General features: G+C 40.6%; 1 protein-coding gene across 2 annotated transcripts in view; it reads left to right on the top strand.

The window, feature by feature from the left end:
- The window catches only part of LOC116701867 (POU domain, class 2, transcription factor 1), a 70,422-nt gene extending 53,317 nt beyond the window's left edge, over positions 1-17,105 (top strand). For both annotated transcript variants that reach the window (XM_032535896.1, XM_032535895.1), the window contains 15 exons: positions 2,500-2,565; positions 2,721-2,749; positions 4,015-4,071; positions 5,839-6,042; positions 7,264-7,536; positions 7,729-7,843; positions 8,078-8,169; positions 9,097-9,351; positions 9,455-9,596; positions 10,157-10,305; positions 11,484-11,681; positions 11,820-11,868; positions 12,502-12,643; positions 13,371-13,444; positions 15,235-17,105. In XM_032535896.1, coding sequence (XP_032391787.1) covers positions 2,500-2,565; positions 2,721-2,749; positions 4,015-4,071; positions 5,839-6,042; positions 7,264-7,536; positions 7,729-7,843; positions 8,078-8,169; positions 9,097-9,351; positions 9,455-9,596; positions 10,157-10,305; positions 11,484-11,681; positions 11,820-11,868; positions 12,502-12,643; positions 13,371-13,444; positions 15,235-15,617 — 2,228 coding nt within the window. In that variant the 3' untranslated portion in view covers positions 15,618-17,105. The remainder of the gene's footprint in view (positions 1-2,499; positions 2,566-2,720; positions 2,750-4,014; positions 4,072-5,838; positions 6,043-7,263; positions 7,537-7,728; positions 7,844-8,077; positions 8,170-9,096; positions 9,352-9,454; positions 9,597-10,156; positions 10,306-11,483; positions 11,682-11,819; positions 11,869-12,501; positions 12,644-13,370; positions 13,445-15,234) is intronic.
- Positions 17,106-18,315: the final 1,210 nt, after the last annotated feature.

The raw sequence follows: 18,315 nt of genomic DNA, 5'->3' as shown, positions 1-18,315 counted from the left end.
GTCACACATCATCACTGAAGAGTTAAACAAAAAACTGGACTATCTTCCAAACCTGAACTTTTTAGGATCTAAGAAGAACCCTTTTTGTTTTATCTTGACAGTGATGTATTTCTGATTTTATTCAGCCAAGCTCCCATCGGGTTTTCATCCCCAATGCTGGAGTAACTAGGTTATCACAGGACAACAGCAATATCATTTCCTCTTCTTATTGTCTTCAAATGGGCCATGGTATTTTAAGAATTATTTTATGCTAGTTATGGATAGAGCTGTACAATAAATTTTCTCACAAGTATTGCAATTAACAATGGACTTGTCTCTTTCAGTCAAATTACAAAAAATATTTAGTTATGTATTACTTTCTCAAACAAATTCATGTTTCAAAGGAATTCCAGGATACATCTTTTGGTTATATCACCATTATGTGACCCAGATAAGGTAATAACACAGGTACACAGCCTATGAAATAAACCATGCCTCTTTATTCAAAGATTATATCATAAAACATTGTTGTTAATAATTGTTACAGGCCTAGTTAAGGACTCACTTAAGGGCTCATTTAAATAGAGACAGGGCCACAGACATTGAGTCATGTTGATTTAAGAGATCAAATCAAGCCCTGTCATAAGTTTAAACATGCATGTTGGAAATAGATAATACAATCTCTTGTGTTGTTCTTTCACATAACAAAGGCTATAGAAGTATCTAAAAAATATCCAGGCTTTGTCAAATTATTCCAAGGGACGTATATTCTCTATCTTGTAAGGGGTCCTAGCTGAAAAAAAGATTGAGAACGTCTACTTTAATCATCGGTGACTGGTGTTGCTATCTTTTTCTTCCTGGCGGATAAGTTATCTTTATTGTGAAATCCTTGACATTCTTAATGAATAATGTAGTTGTCGCAGCGTATGTTGTACCTGTAGTATTTAAATATGTATTTGATATGTCAAATAAGTAAAATAAAATAAAAATGATACAGTAATTTGGCCTGAGCACACTAGTAGCACAACAATTACAGCGTTTTGTTGCAGCCGTACCCGAATTTGCTCCCGATTCTTTTAAATTCCTGCCAGCATTGGTCTCGGTGGAACGGTGACCTGCCACATAGCGAGAATCACCAGCAGCACCCAGACCCTCAGACAGAGAGAACTGGGGGACTGACCTCTCATTCAGGAAGCAGTGATTGATTGTGCCCCCTGTTTGTGTATCTGAATGGTGAAAGATAACAAGCAGCCGATGAGTCCAAGGACAGGAATAGAGAGCACACACAAAAGAAATGTTTAAAACATGGATCTGCAATTCTTGTGTCTCGTGTCTGTAGTTTCATGCAAGTTTCATATTTAATACATTAACCTTTCCATTACTGTGCAATATTTATTTACTTAACATTAGTACTAATCATTTCATTCCATCACTGTGCAATATATTTATTGAGTGTTAACACTTACCTATGCTTATCAAGCTGATTTATATTGTATACTTGACAGTCACTACACTTTATATCTTTGACTTTATATTTTTGAATATTTATACTGTTATATTCTTATATTTTTTTTGTCACTACACTAGACAGTCACTACACTTTATATCTTGACTTTATATTTTTGATATTTTATACTGTTTATTTCTTATATTTTTGTGTCAACACTGCAAAGGGATTGCTTTAATCTCGTTGCACAAGTACGTGTACTTGTGTATAATGACAATAAAGGCATTCTATTCTATTCTATTCAAAAGCTGCTCTTCAAGGTTTTTACGTTTTCTTTTCACACAGTAATTACGGAATTTGAGGAAAATGTTAAAACTCAAATGCCAGGACATTCTCATTGGAAAACAATCAAATCTAGTTGAACTTTGAGCTGCTGTTATTTTTTGTTGTTGTTGCTAAAACTAGTTGTCGAAGGAGATCTAAAAAAAAAAAAAAAAACTACCATCTTAATTTGTTATCTAAACGAATGGAATATGAAATTATTAAATGTATTACTGCACAACTATTGGGTGACCACAAATGTATTTAAAATCTTCATCAACATTTTTTTTATTTGCATTCATTTCAGAAGTCATCATTTTTTTCAGTCAGTAACACTTGCCACTGCTTTATTGATGAAATGATGCAGCATTTGTTTTGTTTTGTTTTATACAATTCAAACAGAGAAAAACAGGGTGTCTGTCTGTTTCATCTCACGATATTGTTGGATTTTTCAGCATTAGTGTGTGTGTGTGTGTGTGTGTGTGTGTGTGTGTGTGTGTGTGTGTGTGTGTGTGTGTGTGTGTGTGTGTGTGTGTGTGTGTGTGTGTGTGTGTGTGTGTGTCCACAGTCTTCTCCTGACATAAAGTATGGTGATCAAATGTCTTAAGGGCGCCGGGACGGTAGTCTCAGAGAATATGTTTTTCCTGCTTTTTTCTTTCTACGTAGCATCGCCGTCTGTACCTCTACTGTATATCTTTTCCATGATGACCCTTTCTAATGTGTTTGTATGTGTGTGTTTGTGTTTCTTGCAGATATCAGGATGTCTAAAGCAGCAGAGGAGGAGAAGCCTGGGGCTGAGTATCCAGGGGACAGTTCAGGTACACATATACCAAAACATGTTTCATGAACAATAATTACATTTTATTGTATATTTAAGAAATGTACCTTAAAGCAGTTTCCTCTCATATTTGAATGTTACATCCCTCAATCATCACACACACACACTCTAATTGGTGGTCCCTCTGTGTTTCAGACTCTGACAGAAACAGCCCCGATGACCAGGTTGGTTTTGTATTTTTTATTCTTTACACTGACACTAATCATAGACTCTCCCATAATAGGAATAAAATAGGTGTGGCTTTTTGTCTCTAAATGAAATCAAACCAAGTTTAACACCCACAGCCTAGCTCCAGAATAAAAATGTAACTAGTGAATAAATAGAATAAAAATCATCTGACAAATAGATACAGTACATGTCACTAGGAGTAGTTATTAAATAATGGATAAAATCACTGAAATTGTTTCTTTCAGCTTATTTTACTTGCACAAGCAGAGTCAGTTTACAGCACTCAGTGGAAGTACAGAAAATGACTGATAAGTGGTCTCTCAACAGTGGCTTTTTAAAGGAGCAGGGAGTCAAGTTAGTTATATAATTTACACAACCAGTAGCTTTCTTCTTATCTCTGGTCAGGCTCGACATCTCCACATTGCGCTCTGCCCTCGGGTGCATTCTGTGCTCCTCGTAAGGTCACTCCGCTTTCATGATTAACACATGAAAGACAAACGTACTAAAACAGCAGTTTTGATACAAATGGTTTAACAAAGAAAATGAAGCAAAACAGTTCTTAGCATCATTTTCCTAACAATACAATAATTGGTTATTTTGACAGGAAAATGATCACAGTAAATAGATATACAAATTAAATATTTGCATCAGCAATATCTGTGTCAACTCATCACAATAACATTTAATGTTACTTATCTGTTCATTATTAGAGTGGTTTTAAATGTTTTATATATATGCAGATGACACAATATACTGAAAATCTTGGGTCGGCACACCATAAAAAAGAGAAATATACAGCTTGCGTATGCCTTGGCGGTGGCATCACTGGAATGTGAACATCAATATTAAAAAATATTAAAATGAATGTAATGAGCTACAAATCCTTATTGGTGTTTTTTGATAGAACTCTTCCTGTACAGTAGAAGTGTGTTGGTGAAACGTCTCTCACATTAAGCAAATTGACAGTTTTCTATGGACAAAATTAACTCGCAAAATCTTTGGGAACTCCGTCCACATATGTCAACAGTTATTTTTGTTTTATGTGGATCTCCACATTTGTTGTTGATGATGTGCGAATACATGATTGAGGTGTCACCCCATTTACACCCAACCCCTCTCCACACTCCACTGTAGGGTGAGAGTAACTGGGAATCCCTTGGGAGCTAGTTGACACCGATTACAGGCCGAGGTGTCATCCGAATGTGTTAATGTTGTGAATGTGCGTGATTTTATGTGTGTTACTTTGTATGCGCTGCTGCAGGTCCAGCCGATGAAAACAAGCCCATTCAGCGTCTCTCCCATACCGGCTGGCAGCAAGGTAAGCCAGATCTAACGTGTGTGTGTGTGTGTGTGTGTGTGTGCATGTGCGTGTGTGGCGAGTGAGTTGTTTTGGTCATTCCCAACTTGTCTTAAATATTATCTTCTGAAAATAATATTCCTATACAACAAAAACTGCATTCAAAATAACTTGTCAAGGAAACATATTTTATCCTGGATTATGATTTTTTTTACTTATAAAACAACAAATATGTTCTAATAAACGTCCGCGTATTGAGGTTGTGGTTAATTTTCACCAAGGAGACTGTTTGTGTCCCGTTTAAAACCAAAAGTCAACTCATTCTAACTTGCGTTTGTAACTTAAGTAACGTAACAAACATACTTGGTTTAACCCAAACCATGATCTTCTCCCAAACCTAAGCAAGTACTTTTGTTCAATAACGTTGACTACATGTTTAAAACTGCGACAACTTTCACATGTCACTGGTATCAGGACGTGTAAGACCATTTTTTAGGAGACAGGGTTGGTGTATATAGATGCTATGAAGAGCTGAGCCATTAAAAAAATGAATGAAGGCAACTTAAAGATATTTGCTTATAATTCTGCTCATTTAATGATTTCATGCCGGGTATTATTTTGGAATGGGTGCATCTGTGGTGTGTTTAATGGCTTTGGGGGAGTCTAGTAGGCAGTACTGAATATGCAAATGATGCAACTTTGTCCCCACCCACCATTTTCCGAGAAACAAAGAGCCCTGAGAAAAAAGGCACAACGAAGAACGGATGCGAATGAGTTGGCAGAGAGTGATACGTAAAGGTGCAGCACAGTACAGCGGTGATGGATGGGTAATGACAGCTAGAGGTCAGAGGTCAGCAGCTTTGGAATGTATCTGACACCATGAAAACGAAGAGGATTGAATTGACCTTCTGGATGGGTGACCAGAAAAACTCTTGAACCTGTGAATCAGTAATCAGCAGCAATAGATGGTCAAACGAAGGAGCGCTAATGAAGTATCTTTGACTTTGTTCCTTTTTTACCTGCACAATCTGGACTGTCTTGTCTAATGCTTCTACATTCTGAGAAACCACTTCCCCTGGTTTTATAAATGTATGTGAGAGTGAGTCCCAAACTGGTTTTTAACTTTAGCTTTGCAGCACTCATAGTTATGCAGCTACTTAAAGTCAAGTGTCTGTTGAATTTGCATCGATCTCTCTCTTTGTTTTTAAGACCTGATGTGAGAATGTGTGAGAAAGCAAAATGCAAAGAATGAAGTTGGAGATGTACTTTGAGATGATTATTATGTTAGCACATGACAAATAGCTACAAGAAGTACGTGTCAAACTGGCTTTAACCACTAATGTGTGTGCACAAGTTGATTGACATTTCCTCACAGTTGTGTAAAAAGCAGCCGTGTATGTTCACAATTAGTTACACAAGAATCTTGTTTGATTTTGTGTTTCTGGCCTACCGCCTCTTATTTAAGAGGTATAATTTTGGGGACAGACTTGTGGGATTTTCAATAGGATTTGCCCATTTTATTTGGACTGTAAAAACAGTATTTCATTTCAACCCCATGATTTTCAATTTTGGCCACCTTGAGGTGAATTTTCTTGTCATGTTTAACCGCAGGTAGATTTTGTGCGGATTCAGTTTGAGAATCTCAGTAGTAGACGACGACGGCTGTACTTAGCTTTGAGATCTGAGTGTGTGTTACAGAATGAATGTGATGCAGCAAAGTTGCTTTAAAAACCTTCCTTGAATTAATGTGGTTACTAACAGAAAGTGTGCCTTTGTGATCTACTTTAGGGAAAGAGCGAGCAGAGCTCTGAGATGACCCATAGCACCGTTCCTCCTGCAACTCCCTCCCAACAGCTACAACAACAACAACAGCAACAACAACAACAACAGCAGCAACAACAACAACAACAACAACAACAACAACAACAGCAACAACAGCAACAACAACACCACCACACACAGCTGATGCTGGCTGGCAGTCAGCTAGCAGGGGTAAGACAACACACACACACACGCACGCACACACACACACACACACACACACACTCTTCAGACCAGATTTGAATACCCCCTTCTGGGACAACTGTTTTGTAAAGATTTTTAAAGCAGGAAAGTTCAGTTAGTTAATTCTGTGGATCAATGACGCTTTTCTGGACTTTATATGAAAACTGCTTTGGAAATAAAACACCTGACTACTGAGCACAGTATATACAGAACTTTAAAATGTAGAGTTTTAATCTACAATCATTTGATTATGCAAACATCCCTTTTAAACAAAAGTTGACACAAGATGTCCACATTAGTGGTAATTCTCAGTTTCATCAACAATTTCAAATTGCTGTCAACACATGAAAGAGTTAAATGCTCCATGAATAAGCAGCTCCAAACATGTGAACGTCCCTTCTAGGGGTGGGACTCACCAGAGGTCTCACAATACGATATCATCACCATACTTATGTCACAATACCATATTATTGGATTTTAAACATATTGCAATATATTGCAATTTATTACCTTTTTCCAACGTACATTTTTTCCCAATTTCAAATTATTTATCATCATCTGTTTTATCTAAAAAGATACATTTCTCTGTTTAGTCATCTCACTTCAATTCAGTTGCTGCAAAAATGGGCTTGTCAAGCAGACTAACTGACCAACACATATATAATGATAGATTGATACTAGGCGTCTTTGTATTGATACTGGATTGCCACGGATAATATCGCAATACTATACTATCGATTTTTTCCCTCAACCCTAGACCCTTCATTTAGTTCTTCATGTTAACTTCAGAGCAGACTACCACACAGGAAAATATTCGGTGTACGTACATAAGTGCCTTCAAAGATTAAGAACCTTAAACTTGCACAGCAAGTAGAAGAAAAAAAAGGTATTGTAACACCATTAGAGAGAAATACTTGAGCTGAATGTTCTTTAAGTTAAGTGGATTTTCTTGCTTGTCTTGCTCTGTCATACTTTTACAGATTCGCCTACACCTGTATTCCTTGAATGCTTCGCTGACACTGCTCTTTGTTCTCTCTCCTGACTTTTTTTTTGTCTCCGCTTCATTTTATTCTCCCTTTACATGATCGTTCTCTCGTCCTTTTCCTACCTTTCATCCCCTTCCTGCATCTTTACATCTTCACCTCATTTGCCATCTCTCTCGCCTCATTGCCATCGCCCCCATGTTTCCTCTTCCTGTCCCCCCCCCAGCTTGCTGCTCTCCTCCCGGCCCAGCAGCAGCTGCTCCTCCAACAGGCCCAGGCTCAGCTCCTGGCGGCCGCTGTTCAGCAGTCGAACGCTGCCCACGCTGCGCATGCTGCCCACGCAGCCGCGCAGCATCAAGCCAACCAGCAACACCAGCAGCAGCAGCAGAACCAATCACAATCCCATCAGCAACAGCAGCAGCATCAAACCAAACAGGAACAAAGTGTCCCGCCTCCACCGCAGCTGGCCCTGTCGCAGCCAATCCAGCTCACAGCCCAGGTATGAACAGACAGTGCTTTGATAAACAGCATGTTCCTTTTTACTCAATCATATTGACAGTTAATAACTGATTGAAAAGAAGTAATGCAACTCTGCGAGTTGAACTTTTCACACTTTTTTTTTCAAATCTTGGCAGTCAATCGACAGTTTACTTGTGCTGTATATTAAAACATATATGTGTCTTTGTTGCAGGACATCCAGCAGCTGTTGCAGCTCCAGCAGTTGGTTTTGATGCCGGGTCACCATCTCCAGTCTCCTGCCCAGTTCCTCCTGTCTCAGCCAGCACAGGCACAGCAGCCGCAGCAGGGTGAAGTCAACTTCTGCTTCTCTGCAACTTAATACACACTGGCAACCACAGAGCAGTTACTCTGAAGAATTCAAACTACCAAAAATTCACTAAATATTTGTAGTTTCAATTTAGAGGAAATCACTCTGTTTTTTTTTTGTTTCTTACCTGATTGCTTTGCTGATTCCTTTTGTTATTTATTTAATCATTTGATTGATTGTTTGGTTTGTTCATTGCTTGCTCTTCCTTTCACAGGTTTGCTCTCGACACAAAATCTGATTCAGCTACCTCAACAAAGCCCAGGGGGACTACTGACAACCCCACCTCGCCTGGGACTCCAAGCACAGGTAGAAAATCTCTTTTTCTGAGTGTGTGTAAGAGATGGGACGGATAGAGAAAATAAGAGCAAGAGGTACCTTGGGAAACTACTTGACAAGCGGCACTGGTTATTTTTATGCAACTTGAGTAGATGTTGAATGTCGGACTGACGTTTACCACAATCAGCCGTCATATGCTGCAAACATCTTGCAGAATGCTAAACGCACTTGAATATTCTTTAAGTTGTGCTCTGCTTTAGTAAACCAAAATCACTCTATAGTTCACACAAACAGTGAATATCTCCTCCAACAATCTGTCAAGGTAGCTGCTTTACATAATATATATTCTATCGCAGGTTCTTTTCACAATAGACGCTGTCTCTGAAGCCAATGAATGAATCTTGTTGTAATATTCACACAACTCACCTTGCGTCCTCAGCCTTGATCTTCTATGACATAATTCATTCTATAACATAATGCATAAATGCATCCTCACACATCCGAGGACCGTTACAGATTTTTCATTAAGCTGTGATGAACTCATGTCATACACAACGGCTGGTGTTCCCTGCTTGTTCATGTATTTTATGCACAGAAACGACGAATGTAAATTAGGCATGTAGCAGCAGGTATCATGATGCATGATGTCTGGTCAATTAGTTGATACTCCCAAAGCTCGCAGGAATAAATTCCTGCTTTGAAAAACTGTGTGTGTCTTCTTGTTGTGGAAGGCCGAGGTTAAACTCTATCTCCAAATATTCTGTTCATAGTATTTTTCTCCTGTTTAGAATAAAAGCCGTGCTATAAAAGACTGTAAGCTATTACTATTAACACCTGCAGGGTTAAGGATTATTTTACTTTCTTGGGTTTTTATATGCTCAAACTCCACACATAAAATAGTGTGTATTTGAATAAAGCTACTTATATACGTACGTCTCTTTCTTCCTGACATTACAGAGGGAGAAGAGCAGCGATGTTGTGGTCGTTGGAAGCAGCGGTGGCGGCGGCGGCTCCGTTGCCAGCGGCGGCGGTGTTGTGACGTCTGTAGGAGCCACCTCAGCGTCCAGCAGCACCATTGCTTCCTCGTTGGCGTCCGGCTTGACTCCCGGAGCTCATGGGGGTCACATGGGGGAAGAACCCAGCGACCTGGAGGAACTGGAGCAGTTTGCCCGTACCTTTAAACAGCGCCGCATCAAGCTGGGATTCACCCAGGTAACAGGCGGATAAGAGGGAGGTGGAGTGCGTGCGTGCGTGCGTGCGTGAGTGATGTGTCTCAACTCTGTTTCTAACACTAACGTTCATCTGTCTCTGTCAGGGAGACGTTGGCGTTGCTATGGGCAAACTGTATGGCAACGACTTCAGCCAGACCACCATCTCTCGATTTGAAGCCCTCAACCTGAGCTTTAAGAACATGTGCAAGCTGAAACCACTGCTTGAGAAGTGGCTGAGTGATGCAGGTAAACATGCGGAGCTTATCAGAGCAGATGTCCTTAACTTGATTGACTGTGGACACTGGTCTCTCATTGGGGACATTGAGAAAGAAGAGTTTGTTCCCTGCAATCAATCATTTTGCATGACTTTAAAGTTTTAGAAATTACCTCTTAAACTTAACCAAGCTCTTAAGGAAATTGCATGGAGAGCTGGCAGTTATTTTGGTTGAAATATTGTTAACTGAAGACTCTCAATGTCTCTATTCTTAAAGAATTAATACAGTTGATAATATGATATTTTGATACATTTATAATACAGACATTTATGTAGAATTTATTCTATTCAAATGACACAGAGTACTTCTGAGCAATGTTGTATGTCAGCAGCAGTACTATAAGTCTAAAGTTATTGTGATGTTTTAAAAAGGTTTTCACCACATGAGTTAAGTCCAAAAAACTGAAAGTTCTTTTACTTCAAACAAACCCTTCTTGTCTTCACTGCATGCCTTATTCTGGGCTTTCTGTGCATGTCTTCATGTCTCTCTTTAATTCTTTCTCTTTCTTCTCTGTGTCTTTCCCTCCAACAGAAACCATGGCGGTGGACAGCATGCTGCCCAGCCCGTCCTCTCTCTCCTCCCCCATGTTAGGCATCGAGGGTCTATCCGGCCGACGCAGGAAGAAACGCACCAGCATCGAGACCAACGTGCGAGTGGCCTTAGAGCGCAACTTCCACATGGTAGGAGATTGTCTTATTTACCCGGCATCTGTCCGTCTGCCCAGGGTTTTCTCGCATTGCCAGACCTTCGTCCCCAGCTCTGCCGAGGAGCGTCTGGCTAATCCACATAGCAATCTGGGATGGGAGAAAAACTGGTTTATTGAAATTTCTTTAAACTAATCACAATAGTCTTGGGCAGTGCTAAGCACAGAGCGGAGCCAGGGTGCCGCTGCAAAAATAGCCTCGGGAAAGAACTTATTTTGGTGGAATATGTGCATGTTTAAAAGTAGTTTTAGTTGTGCAACAGAAAACTCAGATTGGACGAATAGTCTAGCTAGAGATCTGAGGAGCTGTTAACCATAGTACTCATAATTCGACCAGAGTTTAAAATTACAACACAGAGAAAGCGGAAGGGAACGGGACATCCAAAAAGAGTGACACCCGGGAGAATGGGAGCATAGACCGTTCTCTTAATACATTCATCATGAAATAGACTAGCCTGGGGAGACTGACATATCCACAAAATGATATCATGGCATTTAGAGAAATCATATCAAAATACATTTTTAATTTCTAACTGAGATCTGAAAGGTGTGGTATTTAGACTTAGACTTCTCTTTATTGATCCTTTTAGGATCACTCCCGCTAGGAAATTGAAATTTCCAGCAGCAGTTTTCAGCATCTTACATAAAAGGTATAAAAAAATACAGTATAAAAAGAAAAACAGTATTATAATAATAATGATAATAATAATAATTAATAATAATAACAATAAAACTTTTGGCTATAAAAAGACCTTTAGCATAAATGATCAGTTAAGAGCAGTTAGAGTGTCCAGGTATGTATGTGAGTAGATTATTAATTACTTAATTGCACTACACATTTACACATTTATTGTAGATCTGAGTTATACGGAATGGTGCAGGTGGCAGATTTAAAAAGGGAGTCTAAGCATTCATTTTTGTAGTATTCAGATCTATTACTCAACTAAAATATAAATATTTTCGAGAAAAACATTTGAAAAAAGGATTAAAAAAGGTTTAAGGATTGCCATCGAGTTGAGTGCTTTATTGAATTAAATGCATTAAAGGCTTAGGCAAGTGTTATAACTCGTTTTTTTATCCAACAGAAGCCTGCGTGGGTTTTTAGTATCTACTCATCTGTCTATTTACTCATCAGTCTGATGTTTTCCTCCCCAGAACCAGAAGCCTACCTCGGAGGAGATCCTGCTCATGGCGGAGCAGCTCAACATGGAGAAAGAGGTGATTCGTGTTTGGTTCTGCAACCGCAGGCAGAAAGAGAAACGCATCAACCCCTCCAGCAGCACCACCCCTCCCCTGCCTAGCCAGACCTCGCCTGTTGTGACACACAAAGCCCCCTGCTACAGCCCGCACATGGTACAGTCCACCATACATTACTATTACTTTTTTTAATTTTTATTTTTTTTGAGTAATTTCAGAAGTTGGCCTGATATTTGTTCCACCGATGGATGGAAATATTTTCTGATTTCCTCTTTTCCCACTGTCCCTCTCCAGATATCGAGTCAGGGTCTGTCCCAGGTCACCACCTGCCTCAGCACAACAGGTGAGCTGTAATTGCTGTTTGTGCCCGTGTACATTCTCATCAATGAATTATTAAAGGTTAGAGCAGTGCTTCCCCATTGTGTTTTCGGAACCCTAAGGTCAGTCACAGGAAGATTAAACTGGTCCTGACGTTATTTGGAAGAAGTTGATATTTCTGTAATGCCGGAGCCTTTTCGCGGGTTTGATGAAACACTGAAGACTTTAGAAAAATGATTTCTGTGAGAGGAAGATTGAAATAGAAAACAATGATGTTTTGTTGACAACAACATCGAAGCACTGGTCCCATCTTGAGTTGTTTACCTCCATGAGTCATGACTTGTCCTCCTGATTTATGGACCTTGGCTACAGCGTGAGCTATCCCAGTCTTCACAGATATGACAGATGGCCTGACAGGTAACAAACACAGCTGGAAATTTATTGGCCCGTTGAGCCGAGGTTAATACTTTCAAGTCGCAAACTTCTCTCTCCAGTCTGTAGTGATTGAAGTTAAAGAAGACGCTCAAAAGGCTCAGGATCCTGATGAAGAACTGTGTCACCAGAAGTGTTTATTCAGTAATAACGCTGTAACTCATCCGCACAGCGACAACAAACCTGCTACATGACACCAACATCCCTCTTCTTCTCTTCCCCTCAGCTGCCAGTTCTTCAGCATCCTGTCCCATGACTCCCATCAGCTCGGCTGCAGTGGGCTCCACCTCTTCTTCTGTGACCCCGCCCCCTCACAGCACAGCCAGCCCCGCCCCTCCCAACCTCGGGGTCCACGGCCTCAACACCGGGTGAGTGTTAATCTAAATAAATAAAAAACTGATTAAAAACGAAACCCTTGGTTTTTATTTAATATTTTATTTAATATTTACATACATCAAGCCTATAAAAATGTGTATTGTATTCTGATAAACAATTTGTTTAAAATGAAAACAAGAACAAAATCTACTGAAAAACTGATGAAGTCACCATTAGTTGCAGCCCTAGATGAAAGAGAGAAAAAAAGGTTTTATTTCAATTTTAAAGAGTGATTCTTCGGGAAAGTCATATTTACTCTTCTGTATCAAATACTGTAATCAAATACATTTTTTCTCTAAAAACTTGTTATTTAATCACATCTATGATTAGGACTATTTACATTAGTTTTCTTTACACATTTTGGAGTGCTTGAGTTGCTTTTGAATGAGTAAAACAGACAGCACTCCACCACCTCCACCACCAGAACAGAGAAAGCTATGGCAGATGAAGGCATGTCAGTGTGCTGCCGCACCAGTTTTACTGCAATTATGCAGTTATGAGCACAAGCTAAGCCGTGCAGTTTTCACACACGTAAAATATGGCAAGTGCTGCACAAAATATATGCGTGAAGTTGCTGGTGCCTCAATTAACACTATCAAACACAAGAGTTTGGAGCGGTTACGTCACTCATCAGAACGTGGGGTTTACGTCACTTAGCCTGCAGACTGTTTCTCTACATGTGTGAATTTTCGTTGAATTTGCGGTCCATCCACATTTCAGGAACACAATGATGGGAGTAAGCACAGGGATAAACCAGGCCCTCATTGGCAGCAATCCCCTGGCTACCATGCAAGGTGTGTGTGCATGTGTGTGTGTTGGTGCATGCAGACCGTTCCCTCCAGCCCAGCAAGTCTTCATGATTTCTAAAGACCACTTCCCATTTCACCCTTCATCCATTCTTTCCAAAATGAATTTTTCTTCTGCAGCCTCAGACAACGGTAGCCAACAGCAACAGCACTCCTCCCTCTCAGCAAAAACTTTTTGAATCGCTCAGTATGGTGAAAGATTCAATTTGATTCTCATACAATAGCCTGCTATTATTACAAAGTGACAAGAGCCCCTTATGGCAAAGCTTAGGAGGCCAAGTCAGCTTACAGGAAAGAGTTCAACGGGCACAATCCGCTCCCTCTCAGGATCGAGGCCTGTTGGCTAAATAACTAGTTTCCACTCAAAATTCCCCTCTGCTGTCAAATCAATTAAGCATCACAAATAAGGTTCGTTGAGCTCAGCTTTGAATCCTTCATGTGATCCATCGCTCTATAGCGCCGATTCAGACCTTCCCCTTTTCCCCCGCTCTGTTTGGCGAGATTCAGAGCCGGCCCCCTCCAGGCCATGTGTTGATGAGAAGGATACAGTCTGTTATGGAAACTGCAGCTCTGGCACTGCCGGCTCTGATAGAGTTATAAGCTGAAGGAGAGAAGAAAGAGGAGCCTCAGTGAAAAGAGGGGATTGGAATTAAGTGTTGACGTGAAAAGGATTTCTGGTTTGAATCCCTGTGGGGCCCGCACGCTATGAATGTTTACACTCATGGTGCTGTAATGTATAAAAGGGTTGACTATTACACTGGAATTCAAAAGTCAGCAGGTGTCTCTGTTAGAGTGGAGCTCTGACTGATGGACGGGTTATTCTGCCATGTTTGCTGCAGTTGTAATTCCGCAGAAGAATACATATTTATTTTTATTTTATATATCTAAAGTAAATCTCTTTAGGTCACCAATTGTATTTCTATGAAAAGTGTGCCCCCCTACTGTTGATTTTATTTTATTTTAGTTATGTGGTGTCGTGGCTATACTTGGTTTCGTGTGCAGACAGTGAACAGAAAGGAGTTCATGTTCACACTTTCACAAGCATCAGACTCCATCTTATCATCATGTGCCTGTGTAGTAAATATCCATCTTCATCCTTTTGCTGACTATCATTTGTCTTCTATTCATGACTTCTAATAAGTCAGTGTCAATACAGTGATATTGAATGTATGTATGTCTGTATGTTTTGTCTGAAGCACTCACAGAATTGAAAAAATGGCTTTTCAAGATTCAAAAATTCAATAACAGGATTAGTTTCCCTGTTAATACACACAACATAGCCGACAATTAAGTCATATAGTTATGGGAAAAGAACTCAGATATTGTCCGAGAGAACTGTGGTAAATTTGAAATTGGAATTCATTACATTTCTGCAATTAGCAAAGTCATCCAGTTTGCCTGATTGGACCCTTTGCCGGGCCGGTTCAGGCCCACAGGCCATATGTTTGCTACCGCCGCATTGATAATTTACACCTGCCAATCCATCATTTATTTCTATTCTGTTAAGAAAATATATAAAAACAGTTTTTGAATGTTTATAGTCACTCTGCAGTAGTCCCTCATCATCTTTATCTCTAGTCAATGAAGTGTCTGATGTGTTCACTGACTTCTTTATCCCTCTGATTTCTCTTGTTCTCTTCTTGCATCCATTTGTCTTTCTTTCACTCCTGCTCTTCTCAAACCTTCTCTTATCTCTGTTTCCTTCTTCCATCTTCCTGTCCTTCCTCCACCACTGTACTCACTTGTCCCCTCTTCTTCATCTCTTTTATCCCGACCAGCCCTGGCAGCCAGCAGTGGTCAGCTGCCCATCTCCGGCCTGGAGGGGGGAGCGGCTCACCTACTTCTGGGTGGACCTGGGGGTCCCGCTGTACCTCCTTCCCTTCGCCCTTCCCTCTTCCTAAACCGCTCCACCCTCCTCCCCATGGTGACCTGCTCCATGGCAACAGCCTCCACGCCTACCATGGGACTGGTCAGCGGTGGCGGAGGTGGTACTGGCGGCCCGAGACTCTCCTTTTCCCAGTCTCCGCCCCCTGGTGCCAGCAACCTCATGAGCCCAACTTCGTGCCCTGAGGAGTCCGCATCTCCTTGTTCAAGTCCCGCCTCTTTCTGTTCCTTTAGCGAAGCCTCGCCGCCGCCCCTGGGAGGCGCCATGGCCGAGTGATTCCTGACCAACAGCCAAAGTATCCTATCAGAGGAGGACGAGGAGGAGGAAGAGGAGTTAAAGGAGCTTTAAAAATCTAAATTTACAACCTCGCCTTTCAACCAAAGCCATCTCTCTGTCTGATCCATCTCTGATTTCGTCTCTCTCTTTCTGTGTCTCCCCGCTGAAGTCTTCTGAAGCCAAAAATATACACAGATGGATGACGGGAGAGAGCAAAGAGAGAAAGAGGATGGACAGGATAGAGAGAACTGCAGAACGGAGGGGGGGGGAAGTTGAAACCAAATAATGATCTACAGCTGGAGAGGTGGCGTGGAGGAGTGTTTTTGCTTGGCGTCGGATATGAACAGCATGCTTTTTATTTGCTGGAAAAGAAATAAACTCGCTGAGGGCAGGGAGGAGAAGTGAAACTGTGTGTGAGAAACGGGAGGCGGAAAAAAAGACTTGTTTAACAAGCTTGGAAGGTCATGTGGTTGCAACCAAATTTTGGAAAAAAAGAAAAGATACGAGAAAAGAAACACACTTTCTAAGATAAAAACCAAAATCTCCAAATACCAAAAACTGAAAACCAAAAAGAAAACAAAAAACAACAAACGGAGAGAAAAGCTTTAGTTCAAAAAGACTTTTGCATTCTGATCAATCCAGGATCAGTTCAGTACTCCATTCTACTTCACGCCAAACATTTTCCATTTCACTCAGGATTTCCTTTATTCTCATTTTCAGTTTTACAAAACATCTATTTTTTATTATTATTTTTTATTCATATCTCTTCATGGTATTTCTTGCCAAATACGTTTGTTTAATGTTTTACAGTTGATCTCACATGCATGATATATACCTACCTCTCTCTTTACAGCTTTACAGTGATGAACATACCTTACATTAGAACAGACAGTGTTTGTTTTCACCAGCCTGGGGTGGCAGACGGGTGGGGTTTACTACTATAATTACTATAGCATCAGGTAAGATGCAAATCCATTCATACTGTGCTGTAAAAAACTAACTTTTCTGTGAATGCCTGAGCTTTCTGGTATTCATCAAATCCTAATATGTGGCCAAACTCACCCTTCTGGTACGTAAATAGGATCAAAAAATCTCATTCGATCCAGATACAAAACTGAGTTTTTCTAGCTGTTTAAGAGATCCACACTGAGTTTTGGGGATTATTTACATCTAAAAAAGAAATAGTTCAAAAATTAACATTTCTGTCAGGATTTTAATCACCACTGTTATCTTTAATGCTTTAATTACACACTCAAAAAGGATACCAAAGGCAGGATGTAAACATTCTTGGGATCATATTCAGCATTATTTGGCTTCTTTTATGTATTCACCCCATACACACCAGTACCATTACCATGTCATCTTCCAGACTGCTCATCTACCACCAGACAGTCACTCTTGGATACCAAAGCATCGCCTCTGGCAGCGTTGTCTCTTGATTCGCCCGGGAGACGAGTGTCCAGACAAAACCTCTGCAGTGTCAAAGGGTGAAAAAAACACACATACACACCCACTACAAGCATAAGAAAGAGTCCAAACCAAAAAAAAACAAAAGAACAAAAGAAAGAGGTGAAGCACCGGCGTTCCCCTTACTGCCCCCAAACCCCTGCCCTCCATCCCTTCCTCCCATCTGCCCCTCTCCCCCTCTCCTTTGTCTCCAAAGATCAGATCAAAGGGCCAAAAGAAAAGAGGAGAAGAAGAGGAGGAGAAGCGGTCAGGAGCGGAGGAGCCAAAAGTATGAAAAGCTGCAGGGGGAAAGCAAGAAGAAGAGTAAGAGGAGAAGAAGGAAGAGGAGCAGGAGGAGGTGCGCTCGAAGCGGCGGACCAAAAAACCAAAAAGTAACCCAAAACCAAAAGCTACTACTACTGCTACTTATTATGTGTGAGTGACTGAACCGTAACTAAACCAAATACAAACAAAGAGGGGGAGGACGAGGGGAGAAAAGGGGGGAGTAAGGCGCTGTCTGTCTGTTTGTCTTTCGCTGTGATTGCTGTTCTTGTATCGACAGACAGAAATCTATCCCTCCCTCCCTCTGCCAGCGACCTCGGCTTTGTTCTCACTTTCTTTTTCTTGGATGGATAAAATATGGAATAACCTCAACAAACTGACTTTGAGAATATATATATTTTTGTTTTTGCTTTCCATAGTGTGTCTGTTAATGATGTATGGATTTGTCTCATTGCTTTCTACTTATTATGCGGTGGGAGGGAGGGAGGGAGGGAGGGAGGGAGGGTGGGACAGGGAGGTGGTGGGTTTTGACAACGTGTTGCCTATTTTCATATCTTCTTGTCTCTTCGGTTGTGCTCTGGGTTTTTTTATTTTTCTTTACGGTTCAAAATACTTGTGAAAATGTAGCTTCCCAGATAGTTGATCCAGAATGTTGTGAAAAAGCCAAAACTAAAAACCAAAAGCAAAACTTTTTACACATACAACCATACCAAATAGAACAACCTAACCAATGCACAAGTTGTACGAGTGGCTCAGCTGTGTGTGAACGTGTGTGCGTGTGTGTGTATGCGTGCGTGTGTGTGTATGTGTGCGTGCTAGTGTGAGCATGTGTTGGTATAAAGATCACTTCTTTTGCATACAAACCAAACCGTAAAACACACTGTTTCTGTCACATGGACATGTTGGACAAAACATAAAGCACTTAATAAAACACTTACTGTATATTTTAGACATTTAAAGCAAAACTCTG

The sequence above is a fragment of the Etheostoma spectabile genome, chromosome 14, assembly GCF_008692095.1.
Source record: "Etheostoma spectabile isolate EspeVRDwgs_2016 chromosome 14, UIUC_Espe_1.0, whole genome shotgun sequence".
In the NCBI taxonomy this organism is placed as follows: Eukaryota; Metazoa; Chordata; class Actinopteri; order Perciformes; family Percidae; genus Etheostoma; species Etheostoma spectabile.
Note: the sequence above shows the minus strand (reverse complement) of the source record. Positions and strands in the feature narration are given on the sequence as shown.